The sequence below is a fragment of the Natator depressus genome, chromosome 8, assembly GCF_965152275.1.
Source record: "Natator depressus isolate rNatDep1 chromosome 8, rNatDep2.hap1, whole genome shotgun sequence".
NCBI classification, from domain to species: domain Eukaryota; kingdom Metazoa; phylum Chordata; order Testudines; family Cheloniidae; genus Natator; species Natator depressus.
In genome coordinates, this window is record NC_134241.1 from 21,683,531 (window position 1) to 21,698,265 (window position 14,735).

At 53.0% G+C, this 14,735-nt stretch overlaps 1 protein-coding gene across 2 annotated transcripts in view; it reads left to right on the forward strand.

Moving 5' to 3' along the window:
- AFAP1L1 (actin filament associated protein 1 like 1) overlaps positions 1 to 14,735 on the forward strand; it is a 55,310-nt gene that overhangs the window by 24,882 nt on the left and 15,693 nt on the right. For both annotated transcript variants that reach the window (XM_074962104.1, XM_074962103.1), the window contains 5 exons: positions 9,372 to 9,500; positions 11,234 to 11,317; positions 11,954 to 12,051; positions 12,460 to 12,571; positions 13,851 to 13,949. In XM_074962104.1, the coding sequence (XP_074818205.1) occupies positions 9,372 to 9,500; positions 11,234 to 11,317; positions 11,954 to 12,051; positions 12,460 to 12,571; positions 13,851 to 13,949 (522 nt within the window). The remainder of the gene's footprint in view (positions 1 to 9,371; positions 9,501 to 11,233; positions 11,318 to 11,953; positions 12,052 to 12,459; positions 12,572 to 13,850; positions 13,950 to 14,735) is intronic.

Sequence of the window (14,735 nt, forward strand, 5' to 3'; positions counted from 1 at the left end):
AATACACTCTTGCCTCATATGGTGACCAGCTGGCAGGGATTATTATTGGGTCTCCAGGACCCATGATGAAATCAAAGGAGAACTTGGGCTTGGGTATAGTTTGTTCTTGTCCTATTCCCTCTTCCGACCTCCCACAAGCAAGACAAGAACTGGGTGTGCCGGGGAGGGTAACAGCAGCTGACAAACTCATCCCACCAGCGGCAGATTAGTTCAGGGGTATCTTGTTGCTGTGCTGATGATGCACTGATTCCCTGGAGGCAGTGGGGGAAGGGCTGGGCTGAAGGTAGTTTGGAGAGAGAAGGTTCCCACGACGGGGCAGGGTCCCAAGTGGAGGGCTTGCTGAGCTGTATGAAATCAGCAGAGAGCTCTTGTTGGCTTGGGAATGCTGCTTTCTACCTCCGAGCAAGCTGCAGTGACTGGGGCATGCAAGTCCTTTCTCCCCTCCTCCTCCTCCATGCTTTCCTCCAGGGGATCTTGGCTCATGCTGGGCCTGGTTGGTTGGTTTCTTTTCACAGCCTATTCTTTACCATCTGGGTAACTGTGGTGCAAGGAGGTCCTATGACTTACACTAACGTCAACACAGAGATGAGTGGCTGGCTCAACTGCAATTCTCCCACTGGGTCCTCAGCCTTTCCCTCCCTAGCTCACACTTTCCTGTCCTCCCAGATTTGCTGGCAACAGGTGATTGCTCAGACATGCCTAAAGAAAGACTCTATATCTGGCTTCTGATGTTTCTTCCCTTTGCTGTTCTATAATGGCAGGTTTTTCCTGTCCCTGGTGTTCTCTGCATCTGACTTGCCTTCTGCTCTCAAAGAGCTGCCTTTTTTTTTTTTTTTAAAGTGTTGAAGTCTCTGCTGTGCCATAACTAGCGATGGGCAAACCTTAAAGGTTAGTTTTAGATCGAAGCTAGCCCCCAGAAGTTCAGATGCATTTCCAGACCTCCTCAGAATCCCCTGAGTCTGCAAAATTGGGCTGGAGATCTTGTGTGAGGCTTGCACATGAGAGATCCAGCGAGATGCTGCTTCCATTTGGACCAGCAGTACCACAAGGATGGCCCAGTCACGCAGCACTTTTGCACTTGGTCCCGCTAGGACCTGGGACAGCGTGAAAATGAAAAATAATGGAACAAAGTAGAGGGGCAAACGTTAACTCTCAGCAGCTTCGTTCAGGCTGTGTGATGTTTGTGGCCTGTTTGGATCTTATCCGCCCCAGCTCTCACGTCCCTAATCCGACAAGCCTAAACCTGCACTCCCTATGCAGGCCAAACCCCTGGATGGTAGCTCTGTGCTGGGGAGGGAGAAGCGAGTCCGCTCAGCCTCAGGGATACTCGGAGAAGCGCTATGAAAGCTGCAGAGTGTGTTTTGGTAGTATATATGGCTGGTTAGGGTATTGTCTGCTGTGGGGTGCACGGAGATGGGAACTCGAGTAAGGAATTGGGTTAACAGCTATGTGGTAGACACCTGCTTATTGGAATGTAGCTCACTATATAGATTCATAGATCCGCTTTCCCCACCTCCACCCCAACATAACTCAGCACATTGTCTGAGCACCTCCAAGTCCCTCCAACCAGAAATAACGATGTCTCTTTCTTCCCTGTAGGAAAGAGCGGGAAAGCTAAGTTGAAGAAATGAGTCTTGCATTCAGTTGTGGAAGTGGTTAGTTCCGTGGTCATTCTTATTCTTTGTGGCCATAGTCCAAGTGCAGTCTGCCTCCTGGACTAATCTGAGGTCAACAGGTTCACGGTTCCAGCGGAACATTACTGCCATTGGAGGCTGAGGCCATGGGCAGAGAGGCAATCTCTTGGGTAGTTGGGCCAATTCCATGGAGAGCTTTGGATAACAGAACAGAGACCTGGAACTGGGCTCTGTATTCAATGGGGAGCCAGTGCCAGGAGCAAGTTCATGCCAGTCTGTATTGCGAAGCAGACAGGCTGCCATGTTTTGTTCCAGCTGGAATCTCTTTTGGGACCCAGTGCTTTGTTCCTAGCTATGAATTTCAATAATCAAGCAGAAGTCATGAATGCAGATCAAGGTAGCCAGGCCTGTGTCTTGTAGGAGGGGTTGCAGTCTTCTGTCTGTACCTGATGAGAAGTGGGCCCGTTTCACCACATGGTTATTTGGGTATCCAGTAGCACTGAGCAGTGTAGTGACTTGCCAGTCTGAGGGCAGATGCCCTGAAAAGAAGGGGATGTTGTAGGCTTGCTATCAGTAAGATTTAAAGGTGCAGGGTTAGCTGGCACTTTTTCACACATTCGATGGGTACTTCTACACCACCAGTGAAAGTGTGATTGTAGCACAGGAAGGCATTGACACCAGCATGGGCATCTAGCTGGTACAACCAACAGGAGTAGTGTAGATGTGGTGGTACAGGCTTCAGCATGGGCTCGCAACCTGAGTATTTACCTCAGGTCCCCAGCGAGCCTGTACTCCTACTTGCTGTCCTGTGCTGCTGCATTTTCCCCGCTATTGCTATCAGTGCTAGCTAGATTGAGGGCTATGCCTGTCAGCGCTAGTCGTGCCTTCGTTTGCTGTGCTGACATACCCAAACGCCTGATGGAGACAGGGCAGAGTCGTCCTCTGTCTCCATTAAACCATGTTACTAACAGCGTCGCCTTTAAAACCTAGCCAAGACAAACCTAGAGTGGAGGCAAGTTCTGTGGAGCAGTTTCAGTTTGTGTTTTGATCTAGCTAGTATCCTCCCCACGCCCCCCAATATTGCCTAGGATCCACTTTAGCCAGCTGTTCTTCACCTAACTGCTGACTTGGGCCAGGCATGGAGAAAACTAGGCCATGGTGTAGTTCCCATTTGACACACAGACTATAGAGCTGAGAGTCTTCTGTGTGCTGCTGGCACTTGAGTCTATGCTGCATTGTCAGCTCTCCTGGAGGCCTCCTGTAGGTATTCAAGAATACTGTGAGCCCTTTGGGGCAGGGGTTGTCTGCCTGTACAGTAGGTGACGCAATGGGGCCCCACACTGGCTGGGACCATTAGGCTCTATGGCAGGGGTGGGCAAACTTTTTGGCCCGAGGGCCACATTGGGGTGCAAAACTGTATGGAGGGCCAGGTAGGGAAGGCTGTGCCCCAGCCCCCTATCCACCCCTCCCACTTCGTGCCCCCTGACTGCCCCCCTCAGAACCCCTGACCCATCCAACCGCCCCCCTGGGACCCCACCACCTATTCAGACCCCCTCTGCTCCCTGTCCCCTGACTGCCCCGCCCCTATCCACACCCCCTATCCAACTGTCCCCTGACTGCCCCCCGGCCTCCTTACCATGACACTCAGAGCAGCATGCCCTGCATGAGCGCACAGTCCCGCCGCCCAGAGCACTGCCCGCGTGACTGCGTAGCTGCGGGGGAGAGGGGGGACAGCAGGGGCTAGCATCCCAGGCCAGGAGCTCAGGGGCCGGGCAGGATGGTCCCGCAGGCCAGGCCCGCAGGCCGTAGTTTGCCCACCTCTACTCTATGGTAATATGGGTGATAAATAATAGACAAGGGCACTGTATTATATGCCAATCAGAAGTTGAGGAATGCCCTGCTGAGCCATTTGAATAGTGATCTGATAGGCCAGTGTTCCCAAGTGAGCTCTGCAGGTGGCCAGCTGTCTCCTGCCTGCGACACAAGGTCTGAAGAGTCTGTATGTGTGTGTGTTTGCACAGTAAACACTGTCCAAGAGGTGTCTGGACAGGAGAGCAGCCGCTCTCTGGATGACAAAGGGTGCTCTGCACAACATCAACCCCACCCTTCAGCCCCTCTTATCTCTCTCCCTCCCTGCTCTGTAGCAGCAGCTTGATTTTTAGCACCTCTGACGATACCAGCTGGCTTTTGCTGCATTCCACGCAGGGGTGTGAAAAGCTGCAGGAGCCCAGAGACTGCTTGAGGGGTCTCTGGCCAGCTGGCCTTGTTGAAGCAGAAGCCACAAAGCAAAAGGGGCTCCTAAACCAGTTTAAAACGACACCAATCATATGTAACTCTTTGAAGCAGCCCCTCTCTGCATCGAAGTCAGAAGGCTCAGAATGCTAGGCCTGCAAGGTCCTCGGGAAGCTCTGATTTCAAAACATCTGTTCCCATGCTCTTCCTCTGAAACTGGCTTCCAGCACCCAAGAGCTACCCTACAATACCAGTGCTGTGTCCATGCCTCACGGGGGGGGGGAATATAAGGAACGTAATTCCCAAATTTTCAGGGAGGGGGGTTATTTAAAAAACCGTGATAGGAATTGAAGTTCAGGTCAAGGAATAGGGGGAAATAACGTCTTGACACCATCCTTATTGGCAGCTGGGTGTCAGGTTAAGACCTGCTCAGTCTCAAGGCTTGGGTGGTGTCTACACTGCCACTTTCAGCGCGAAAACTTTAGTCATTCAAGGGTGTGATAAAACACCCCCCTGAGCGGCAAAAGTTTTAGCACTGAAAAGCACCGCTATAGACAGCGCTTTATCGCCAGGAGCTGCGCTGCCAGCGAGAAAGCTACCATCCCTCATTCGGGGTGGCTATCTTTTTATAGCCAGGAGAGCTCTCCCCCGGCGATAAAGCGTGACTACATTGCACACATGATATGGGCAGTGTAGACACACCCTTAAGCCCTGGTCTACACTACGAGTTTAGCTCAACTTTAGCAGCGTTAGATCGATTTAACCCTGTACCCGTCCACACAACAAAGCCATTTTTGTTGACTTAATGAGCTCTTAAAATCTATTTCTGTACTCCTCCCCGATGAGGGGATTAGCGCTGAAATCGACATTGCCGGGTCGAATTTGGCTTAGTGTGGACGCAATTAGACGGTATTGGCTTCCGGGAGCAATCCCGCAGTGCTCCATTGTGACTGCTCTGGACAGTGCTCTCAACTCAGATGCACTGGCCAGGTAGACAGGAAAAGCCCCAGGAACTTTTGAATCTCATTTCCTGTTTGGCCAGGTGAGGTCATCAGCACAGGTGACCGTGCAGATCTCATCAGCAGAGGTGACCATGGAGTCTCAGAATCGCAAAAGAGCTCCAGCGTGGACCGAACGGAAGGTACTGGATCTGATCGCTGTATGGGGAGACGAATCCGTGCTATCAGAACTCCATTCCAAAAGACGAAAGTCCCAAATATTTTAAAAAATCTCCAAGGGCATGAAGGACAGAGGCTATCACAGGGACCCACAGCAGTGCCGTGTGAAACTTAAGGAGCTCAGGCAAGCCTACCAAAAAACCCAAGAGGCAAACGCCCGCTCGGGGTCAGAGTCCTAGACACACCGCTTCTATGATGAGCTGCATGCAATTCTCGGCGGGTGCCCCTACAGCTACCCCACACCTGTACGTGGACTCCTGCAAGGGAGTCTCAGGCAACAGGGATGAGGATTTTGGGGACAAGGAAGATGATAGCGCACACCAGAGAAGCGGAGAAACCATTCTCCCTGACAGCCAGGAACTGTTTATCACCCTGGAGCTGGGCTCCTGGACCTTCAAGGCAAAGAAGGCACCTCTGGTGAGTGTACCTTTGTAAATATAATACACAGTTTAAAAGCAAGCATGTTTAATGATTTGCCCTGAAGACTTGGAATGCATTCGCAGCCAGTACAGCTACTGGAAAAGTCTGTTAACAACATGTCTGGGGATGGAGCGGAAATCCTCCAGGGACATCTCAATGAAGCTGTCCTGGATCTACTCCCAAAGTCTTTGCAAAAGGTTTCTGGGGAGGGCAGCCTTATTTCATCCTCCATGGTAGGACACTTTACCACGGCAGGCCAGTAGCACATAGTCTGGAATCATTGCATAAGAAAGCATGGCAGCGTGTGGTCCCGATGTTTGCTGGCATTCAAGCAACATCCATTCTTTATCTCTCTGTGTTATCCTCAGGAGAATGATATCATTCATGGTCACCTGGTTGAAATAGGGGAATTTTATTAAGGGGACATTCAGAGGTGGCCGTTCCTGCTGGGCGGTTTGCCTGTGGCTGAAAAGAAATCATCCCTGCTGTTAGCCATGTGGTGGGGGGAGGGGTGAAGCGATCATCCCAGAGAATTGGGTGTGTGGGGGGGTTAGTTGGGTTTGTGCTACATGTTAACCCGAAAACATCAGCCCCTCCTTTTTAAATGGCCAATGTGTCTTTTTCAATTTTACCATCCCCTTTTTTTTCCTCCCGCAGCTGCAAATGTTTCAAAGCTGCCACTAGCATCTCCGTCCCAGAGGCTAGCGCAGATAAGAAGGCGAAAAAAATGCACTCGTGATGAAATGTTCTCTGAGCTCATGCAGTCCACCCAAACTGAAAGCCCAGCAGAATGCGTGGAGGCAGACAATGGCAGAGTCCAGGAAAGCACAAAATGAACACGAGGACAGGTGGTGGGAGCAACAGGAGGGGTGGCGGGATCAAGAGGAAAGGTGGCGGCAACATGATGAGAGGAGGCAAGATGTAATGCTGAGGCTACTGGAGGATCAAACTGATATGCTCTGGCGTATGGTTGAGATTCAGGAAAGGCATGGATGGCTACTGAAGCCCCTGTGTAAACAACTGCCCTCCTCCCCAAGTTCCATAGCCTCCTCACCCAGACGCCCAAGAACATGGGAGGGGGGGCCCCTCCAGGCACCCAACCACTCCACCCCAGAGGACTGCCCAAGCAACAGGAGGCTGGCATTCAACAAGTTTTGAAGTGCAGTGTGGCCTTGTCCTTCCCTCCTCCCCCACCCCTCCCATGCTACCTTGGCAATTATCCCCCATTTCTGTGACGAATTAATAAAGAATGCATGAATTTGCAACAACAATGACTCTATTGCCTCTGCAAGTGGTGATCGAAGCGGGGAGGGGAGGGCAGTTGGCTTACAGGGAAGTAGAGTGAACCAAGGGGGCAGGTTTTCATCAAGAAACCAACAGAACTGTCACACCGTAGCCTGGTCAGCCATGAAACTGGTTTTCAAAGCTTCTCTGATGTGCAGCGTGCCCTGCTGTGCTCTTCTAACCACCCTGGTGTCTGGCTGTGTGTAATCAGCGGCCAGGCGATTTGCCTCAACTTCCCACCCCTCCATAAACATCTCCCCCTGACTCTCACAGATATTGTGGAGCACACAGCAAGCAGTAAAAACAATGGGAGTATTGGTTTCACGGAGGTCTAACCGAGTCAGTAAACTGCACCAGCGCACTTTTAAACGTCCAAATGCACATTCTACCACCATTCTGCACTTGCTCAGCCTATGCTTGAACAGCTCCTGACTACTGTCCAGGGTGCCTGTGTATGGCTTCATGAGCCATGGCATTAAGGAGTAGGCTGGGTCTCCAAGGATAACTGTAGGCATTTCAAATCCCCAAAGGTTATTTTCTGGTCTGGGAAGTAAGTCCCTTGCTGCAGTTGTTCATACAGACCAGAGTTCCTGAAGATGAGAGCATCATGTACTTTTCCCGGCCATCCCATGTTGATGTTGGTGAAACGTCCCTTGTGATCCACCAGTGCTTGCAGCACCATTGAAAAGTACCCCTTTCGGTTTATGTACTGGCTGCCTTGGTGGTCTGGTCCCAAGATAGGGATATGCGTTCTGTCTATGGCCCCACCACAGTTAGTGAATCCCATTGCAGCAAAGCCATCCACTATGACCCGCACATTTCCCAGAGTCACTACCCTTGATAGCAGCAGCTCAGTGATTGCATTGGCTACTTGGATCACAGCAGCCCCCACAGTAGATTTGCCCACTCCACATTGATTCCCGACTGACCGGTAGCTGTCTGGCATTGCAAGCTTCCAGAGGGCTATCGCCACTCGCTTGTGAACTGTGAGGGCTGCTCTCATCTTGGTATTCTTGCACTTCAGGGCAGGGGAAAGCAAGTCACAAAGTTCCATGAAAGTGCCCTTACGCATGCGAAAGTTTCGCAGCCACTGGGAATCATCCCAGACCCGCAACGCTATCCGGTCCCACCAGTCTGTGCTTGTTTCACGGGCCAAGAATCAGCGTTCCATGGGATGAGCCTGCCCCATTGCCACCAGGACCAAATTGTCGGGGCCTGTGCTTTGAGAGAAGTCTGTGTCCATGTCCTCATCGCTTTTGTCACCATGCTGCCATCACCTCCTCGCCTGCTTTTGCAGGTTCTGGTTCCGCATATACCGCATGATAATGCGCGAGGTGTTTACAAGGCTCATAATTGCTGCAGTGATCTAAGCGGGCTCCATGTTTGCTGTGGTATGGCATCTGCAGGAGAGCAGAGTGGCAGCGGAAGCAGTTGTTCAATGACGATGGTTTGCAGACCTCCTGCACCATCTGCTGCCAGGACACAACAGCTGAGCAGGCTGCACGCTTGCTGTGTTATGACGAGACAAGAGCAGCCAAGCAGAGTTGCAGCAGAAGCGGCCCTGTGAGACCAGCAGGAGAGCAGAGTGGCAACGGAAGCAGTGGTTCGATGACGACGGTTAGCAGTCCTACTGCACCATCTGCTGAAAGCAGTATGGCGGCCGCATGGAAAAAAGGCGTGAAACGATTGTCTGCCATTGCTTTCATGGAGGGAGGGGCGACTGATGACCATGTACCCAAAACCACCCGCGACAATGTTTTTGCCCCATCAGGCATCGGGAGCTTAACCCAGAATTCCAATGGGCGGCGGAGACTGCGGGAACTGTGGGATAGCTACCCACAGTGCAACGCTCCAAAAGTCGAAGCTAGCCTCAGTACTGTGGACGCACACCGCCGACTTAACGCGCTTAGTGCATTAGTGTGGGGGGGGACACACAATTGACTGTATAAAATCGCTTTCTAAAAAATCAACTTCTATAAATTTGACCTAATTTCGTAGTGTAGACGTACCCTTAGAGTCTCTGCTCGCCCATCTTCCCCTTTGCTCTTCACCTGCAGTTGTCTCTGCTTGTACATGTGCAATGTGTTTTAGTTCTGGGTTAAGTGCATTTAGTTTACCGGAGACTATTTATCTGACGTCCCCTTTGGCCCCAAACCTCAGGGGGTCTGAAAAATGGACCCTGGCTTCAAACCAATATGTAAATGACCCCCGAAAGGAGTTTTTTGTTTTTTTTTTTATAGAGGGCATCCAAAAGCAGTGAGCAGGGTTCCCTGCCAGCAGGTGATGATCAGATGACCTAACAGTATGGGTGCCCTCCTGTGGGACCAGCCGGAAATGGAGTTATTGTGTCTCCAGCTCCCTCGTAGGCTCTGCTGTATCTCTGTCCAAACAGTAGGTGGTGTGTGTTTTGTTATTTGTATCACCGTTGCACCTAGGAGCCCCAATCATGGACCAGGGCCCCATCGTGCTAGGCACTGTACAAACTCAAAACACAGAGTCCCTGCCCCAAGCTGCTTTTTCTCCTCCAGCCTCTGTAGTAGCCCAGACCCTCAGCCTGGATCATCTTGTTCTCTCCTCCCCCAGCTGGCTCCCTGACTCCTGTTCTCTCTGCTGCTTTCCCCAGTGCTTGACCAGCTCCTCCCGGAGCTCAGCTTGCTGCTCAAGTTGCTGGATCATGAATACCTGAGCGCTACCACCATGGAGAAGAAACTGGCCGTCTCCACTATCCTGCAGAAGCTGCAGCCCCCTGCAGGTCCGTAAGCTCTCCTTGCCCCTACTCTATCCACCCTCAGCTTCTTCTCCCCCCACTTCTCTCCAGGACTGCCGTGAGGTTTAACTGGCTTTACAAAGGAGGCTCTGCCCCGACTCAGAGTCGGGGGGGCAGTGTCATACCTCCAGTCTGCACAGCCTCAGCGCAGGCCTGCTCTGTGCAGTGCGCTTGCTGTTACAGCATTACGTTTTGGAGGATGCCCTGGATGGAAAAGCCTGGTTCTAAATTAGACTAGATGTCAGAACCCCTCTTGGTGCTTTAGGGTAAAGCCTGCCTGTAGGCAGCTCCCAGGCCCTCACTCCTGCAGCCTATCTCCGTCCTGGGGGATTCACAGATCTGTCCATGGAGCTGGGGAGAAGAAAAGCTTGTCTCAGCCAAGGACTGTCCATGGCAAACAGACATTGCGATCTCCTGGCTGGGGACAGAGGGAGGTTGCAGTTCAGGACTGGACTCCTTTGCAGCAGCCAGGTAATTTGGAGCAGCCGTAGAAACTGCCTTTTCCTTCACCCAGTGCAGTGAATATAAAATGGGGATGCAGAAGACTGAGGTGAGGCATGAATGAACTAGCATTGGCTCTCCTCTAGCTCATCAGGCAGAGCATCCAGCCAGGAAGGTGGAGCGCCCAGCCCTTGGATCTCTCCCTAGAGAGTCATTTATTGCTTGGCTGCATATCAGGCCCCTTTATTGATGAGGCGCATGACTCCCTCTGGTGGTTTTTTTGTGCAAAGAAAGAGTCCTCCAGTTGACCTTGAGTAGCAGAGATACCGGCCTTAAATAATAGCTGGCAAGATCCTGCTGCTCTACCCTTTTGACTTATTCAAGCCTTCTGGGTACCGACGAGCTCTCTGTATTTATTACGGCTTCACCTGCCGTGCGATGGGAGCTCTGGGACGGAAAGTTCTCTGATTTCGGTGCGACGGGTCTCCGTATCCTTGGCTGAAGCGCTTGCTCGTGTCGGCCTTTGGCGCTACTCCTTGGCAAACCCTGGCAGATCCCTGCCGCAGCAGGGCCCCCATGAGACCTCTTTTCCCCTTTCCCCAGCTGTCGGGCGCCCGAGTTACACAGCAGGTGTACGTCAGGCCGCCTGGCACGCCGCTGCGTGCTGACACCGGCAGCTCCTGTGCAAACAGGCCCAGCCCAGGGAAGGGAATTGTTGTGACTGGGCTGGAATTGCTCTGCATTTCCTGTGGAAATGCTCATTCCCACCGGCCTTCCTGCCGGCAGTTTCTGCTGAGGGGGGATTTCCATAGAAATCCCAACAGGCCTCACACCTGGAGGGCCGCCTCTTCCCCATGGCAGAGTGAAAATTATCCCTGTGGGACCCTCTGAAATGATCTTCAGTGGGATGGAGAGTTTTAGATTTTTCCCCCTCTGCTTCGTTATCCTGGCTCTGTGTCATTCTGTGCACTCCCAATCCTCCGCCAGCCACCTCCCTGCTGCTCTCCCCTCCCTCGGGCTGCTGTCCTTGGGAACCAGGTGCCCTCGTGAGGGGTGCCTCTCATGAGCATGCACAGTCTGATTAGCTGGGCTGGGTGCCCCTGTGGCTGCGGTGGTCTCTTGGGTTACAACTCCTGGGGAGCTGGGCGTGTGCCCATTTGATGAGGGGGGTCCAACAAAGAGATCTCTGTGCTGGCCATGCCACCCTGCCCTGCCCCTGCAGTCAGAAGTTGACTTTGCTTCTCCCCGACAGCGGTAACATCTTTTCTCCTTCCCAGGGAAGGCTCTGGACTACATGTACGCCAACACAGCGGCCCTGCAGAACAGCACCAGCTTCGTGGAGTCCCTCTTCGAAGAGTTTGGTATGTACAGCTCACCCAGCTCATCACTGGTCTGGAGACCCCCTTCCACACCTCGCTGGCCATGCAGCTGAACTGCCGTGACTTTCTAGCTATCGCTCCAGCCTACAAGGCTGAGAGCTCAACTCCCACAACCCCAGGCAGAGGGCTGACTCCGTCAGCACTGGGAGTGAAGCCCCATCCTTTACTCAAGGGCTCTAGCCCCTCTTTGTTGGCTGCCCAGGTTACCACTCCCAGGGCAGGGATGGAAAGAGCAGGATGTAACCTTGGTGTAGTGGGAACATTCACAGCACCAATAAAACCAGATCCACTGCCCGAAGCAGGGTGTGACCCCATTGCTGTCACACTGGTCTAGGCAGTTCCTTCACTCCCCCCAATATCTAGCTCACTTTGGGGCACCCAAATACGAACTCGCCTATAGAAACCCCAAAGCTTGTTCCGCTTGGGAAGATGATGATGTGGTATGAAGTGGACTATAAATGACATTCTTGTGACAACAGGCTAATTCTGGTGTGGGCTAGGGGTGGTCAGTGTATGTAGCACTGAGGAAGAGAGAGGCTTTCCTTGAAGGTCTGTCTGGGGAGCCCTGTCCCTGGCATCATAGCTTGGCTTAGCATCTCTTCTCTAACCCCCCTCCAGACTGTGACCTGCGGGATCTCCAGGATATGCAGGAGGACGATGGGGACACCAGCGAGGGCATTGGCTTGGAGCTCACAAGAAGCCATCCATCTAAAAATGTGAGTCCAGCAACCCCAAAATCTCCATCCCCACAGGTCATTAGGCCCTGTCACAGTCATGTGGTAGTGAAAGGACAAGAATTGGAAGCAATTGGATTGGAACGTGACTATGGCAGTGGATCTGGGCTCCTGGGTGGCTGGGCTGGGGCTTCTCAAGCCACAGTCCCTGCCTGCTCTGAGTGGGTGGAAGCAGACAGCAAAAGGGGGAGGGGCTGGGCTCTGGGTTTGATAACCTCTTGGACAGGGAGAGGCACCCACAGATCCAGGAGGATGGGGAGGAGACTTGTTACCCTTCTCTTGCCGTTTTGGGAACAGCTCTTATTGATGGCCCCTTGGACATCCTGTAACTCAGTCCCGTCCCGCTCCTTCACTCTAATTCACACTGGTCTCTCTCTGTCTCCTTTGTAGGCTCCTAGGGACCCTCCTCCACCGCTTCCCACAACCCCCCCACCTGAAGATTACTACGAGGAGGCCCTACCTCTGGGCCCAGGCAAGGCCCCCGAGTACATCACCTCCCGCAGTGAGTCCGACCCTGGTAAACAGGAAGCACCTGTGGGGAGGGGACTGGAGAACACCCAGCGGGCTGGCCCCTGGCATGTCTGTACAGTGGCTCTGCAGCTCCCAGGCCAGCCTATCAAAACAAGGAGCCCTCACCAGAGTCCCACAGGGGGCAGCCCTCACTGGCTTGTCTTGGGGAAGGCAATGACCTGGGGTGGGGGCAATGGCACTCCTGTCCCTGCTGCCTTCCCATCCTCATGTGGTGGTGGTACCAGGGGCTGTTTGCACCCACCCCTCCGGAAACGCCTCAGTCAGGGCTGAGTGACCAGGAACTTTGAGATCCTGAAGCAAGACAGTCTCTCCCACAGCTGGCCTAATGGCTTAGGGCAGGGAGAGGGGGTGACTAAGGGGCAGAGGGTTCAGTGGGAGCTGGCTTTGATCTGCGTCAAGTCCTGGTCTCTCTCAGGCTTTTGGAATGAACAAAGCCCCAGTCCTGGCTCCTGCTGTGTGCAGAGAGAGTGAAGGGGATCTTCCACCCAGTAGCAACACCTGCCAGCCCCTTCAGGGGTGATGTTACTGGGCTCCCAAGGAGGTACTGTCCAGGGCCTGATATGGGGCAGCTGCCCTGAGCTCCCTTGGGCCGGGGCTCCAACACTCCCCAAGGGAAGGAAGAAACCAAGAGGTTTCCCCAAAGTGGGAGGTTTTGCTTGGTCTTCTCAGCTGTAGGATTTAGCCCCTCAAACGCTCCCTCATCTCCTGGCTGCTGAGCTCCATGCCTGTGTGAAGGGCAGCCTGAGGGGAAGGGGACGGAGCGCTCCCAGACCCTGTAGGTGAAGGGGGAGTGAGTGCTGAGCCTCCCTGGGAGTGGCTGCGACCTTGGAGGAATGTCAGGAAAGGAGCAGGGTGCTTTTCCCAAACCAGGTCACTTGGCAGCTGGTCTCCTTCCTCCTGTGGGTGGAGCTTTCCGGTGGCTCCTGGAGAGCTGGCAGAGGAAGGGAGGGAGGCTTTCTGCTGCTGAGGCTTTTTCAGCTTAGCCTGTGGACAAAGTCCCTCCCCTTATGCCACCACTTCGTGCTTCTATCCAGCTATAACTGCACCCATGTCTAATCCATTACACTTGGCCTTGCTGCGGAGCTCATGTTGGCAACTGTGAGAGCTCCAAGCAGTGGCATGACTTGCTTCAGCACAGCCTTCTGATGGGCCCTGTCACCAGTGTCTGTGCCATGTACGTGCCCCGTTAATATCCCAGTCCCTATGCGGGGTCTCCATCACAAATTTCACCCCCTTTGCTCTCATTGCAGATAGCTCCAGTCCCCCCAACTCAATCGAGGATGGCTACTATGAGGACGCCGACAGCAACTACCCTGTTACCAGGATGAATGGGGAGCAGAAAAACTCCTGTAGGTACCAGGGCAAAGACTCTTCAAGACAGGTGCCTAACCAGGGGGAAAGAGCCAAAGGGGATGAGCCATCAGCCTGATGGATGGGGGTGGGGAATCCCACACAGAGCCAAAGAGTACCTAAGCGTCTGCGTGGACCACAGCCCTGTGGTAACCATCAGTGGTAGTTCTGTGGCCTTCAAGGCAGGAATCGCTCTAGGTGTTGCAAAGAGAGCGAGGAAGAGAGCCAGGGTCTATTTATTTCTGGCAGTTTATAACCATGTATAAGAGGCACCCACCTGCTGCTCTGGGAGCCCTTGACTTGAGTTAAAGTACCAGTGCAATGAAAACAAAGACAGCAGCAAGCAGCCTGAGAAAAGCTCTAGCACAACCCAAGAGGTGGGACTTTCCTTGTCCAGTCTCTTCAGCTGCCTGGGTAAAGAGCTGCATCCTGGAGTATCTCTCGAAGGTCAGTAGTCCCTGAGCAATTCAGACATGTACGCTGCTCTTACACAGGCTGCTCAGCAAACAGTCAGGCCTCTTGCATGTCCTAGCCATTGGTTTTCTCCAAGAGCATCTCTCCATCTAAAGAGAAGGTTTGTCACATGTAAGAGGTCACTTAGAACCCTCCATGTTTTGCATATTTCATAAAGAGAAACGCTAGTGCAACTTGGATAGGAGCTGGAGGAAAATGGAAATCGTTAGTGTTGAACTGCTGCTGATCCAGAGTTTGATCCTCCATTCCCCCCGCCCCCTCCCCGCACACAAAGGCTTTCTCTCCCAAGACACTGCTAGGAGAAGGTGATC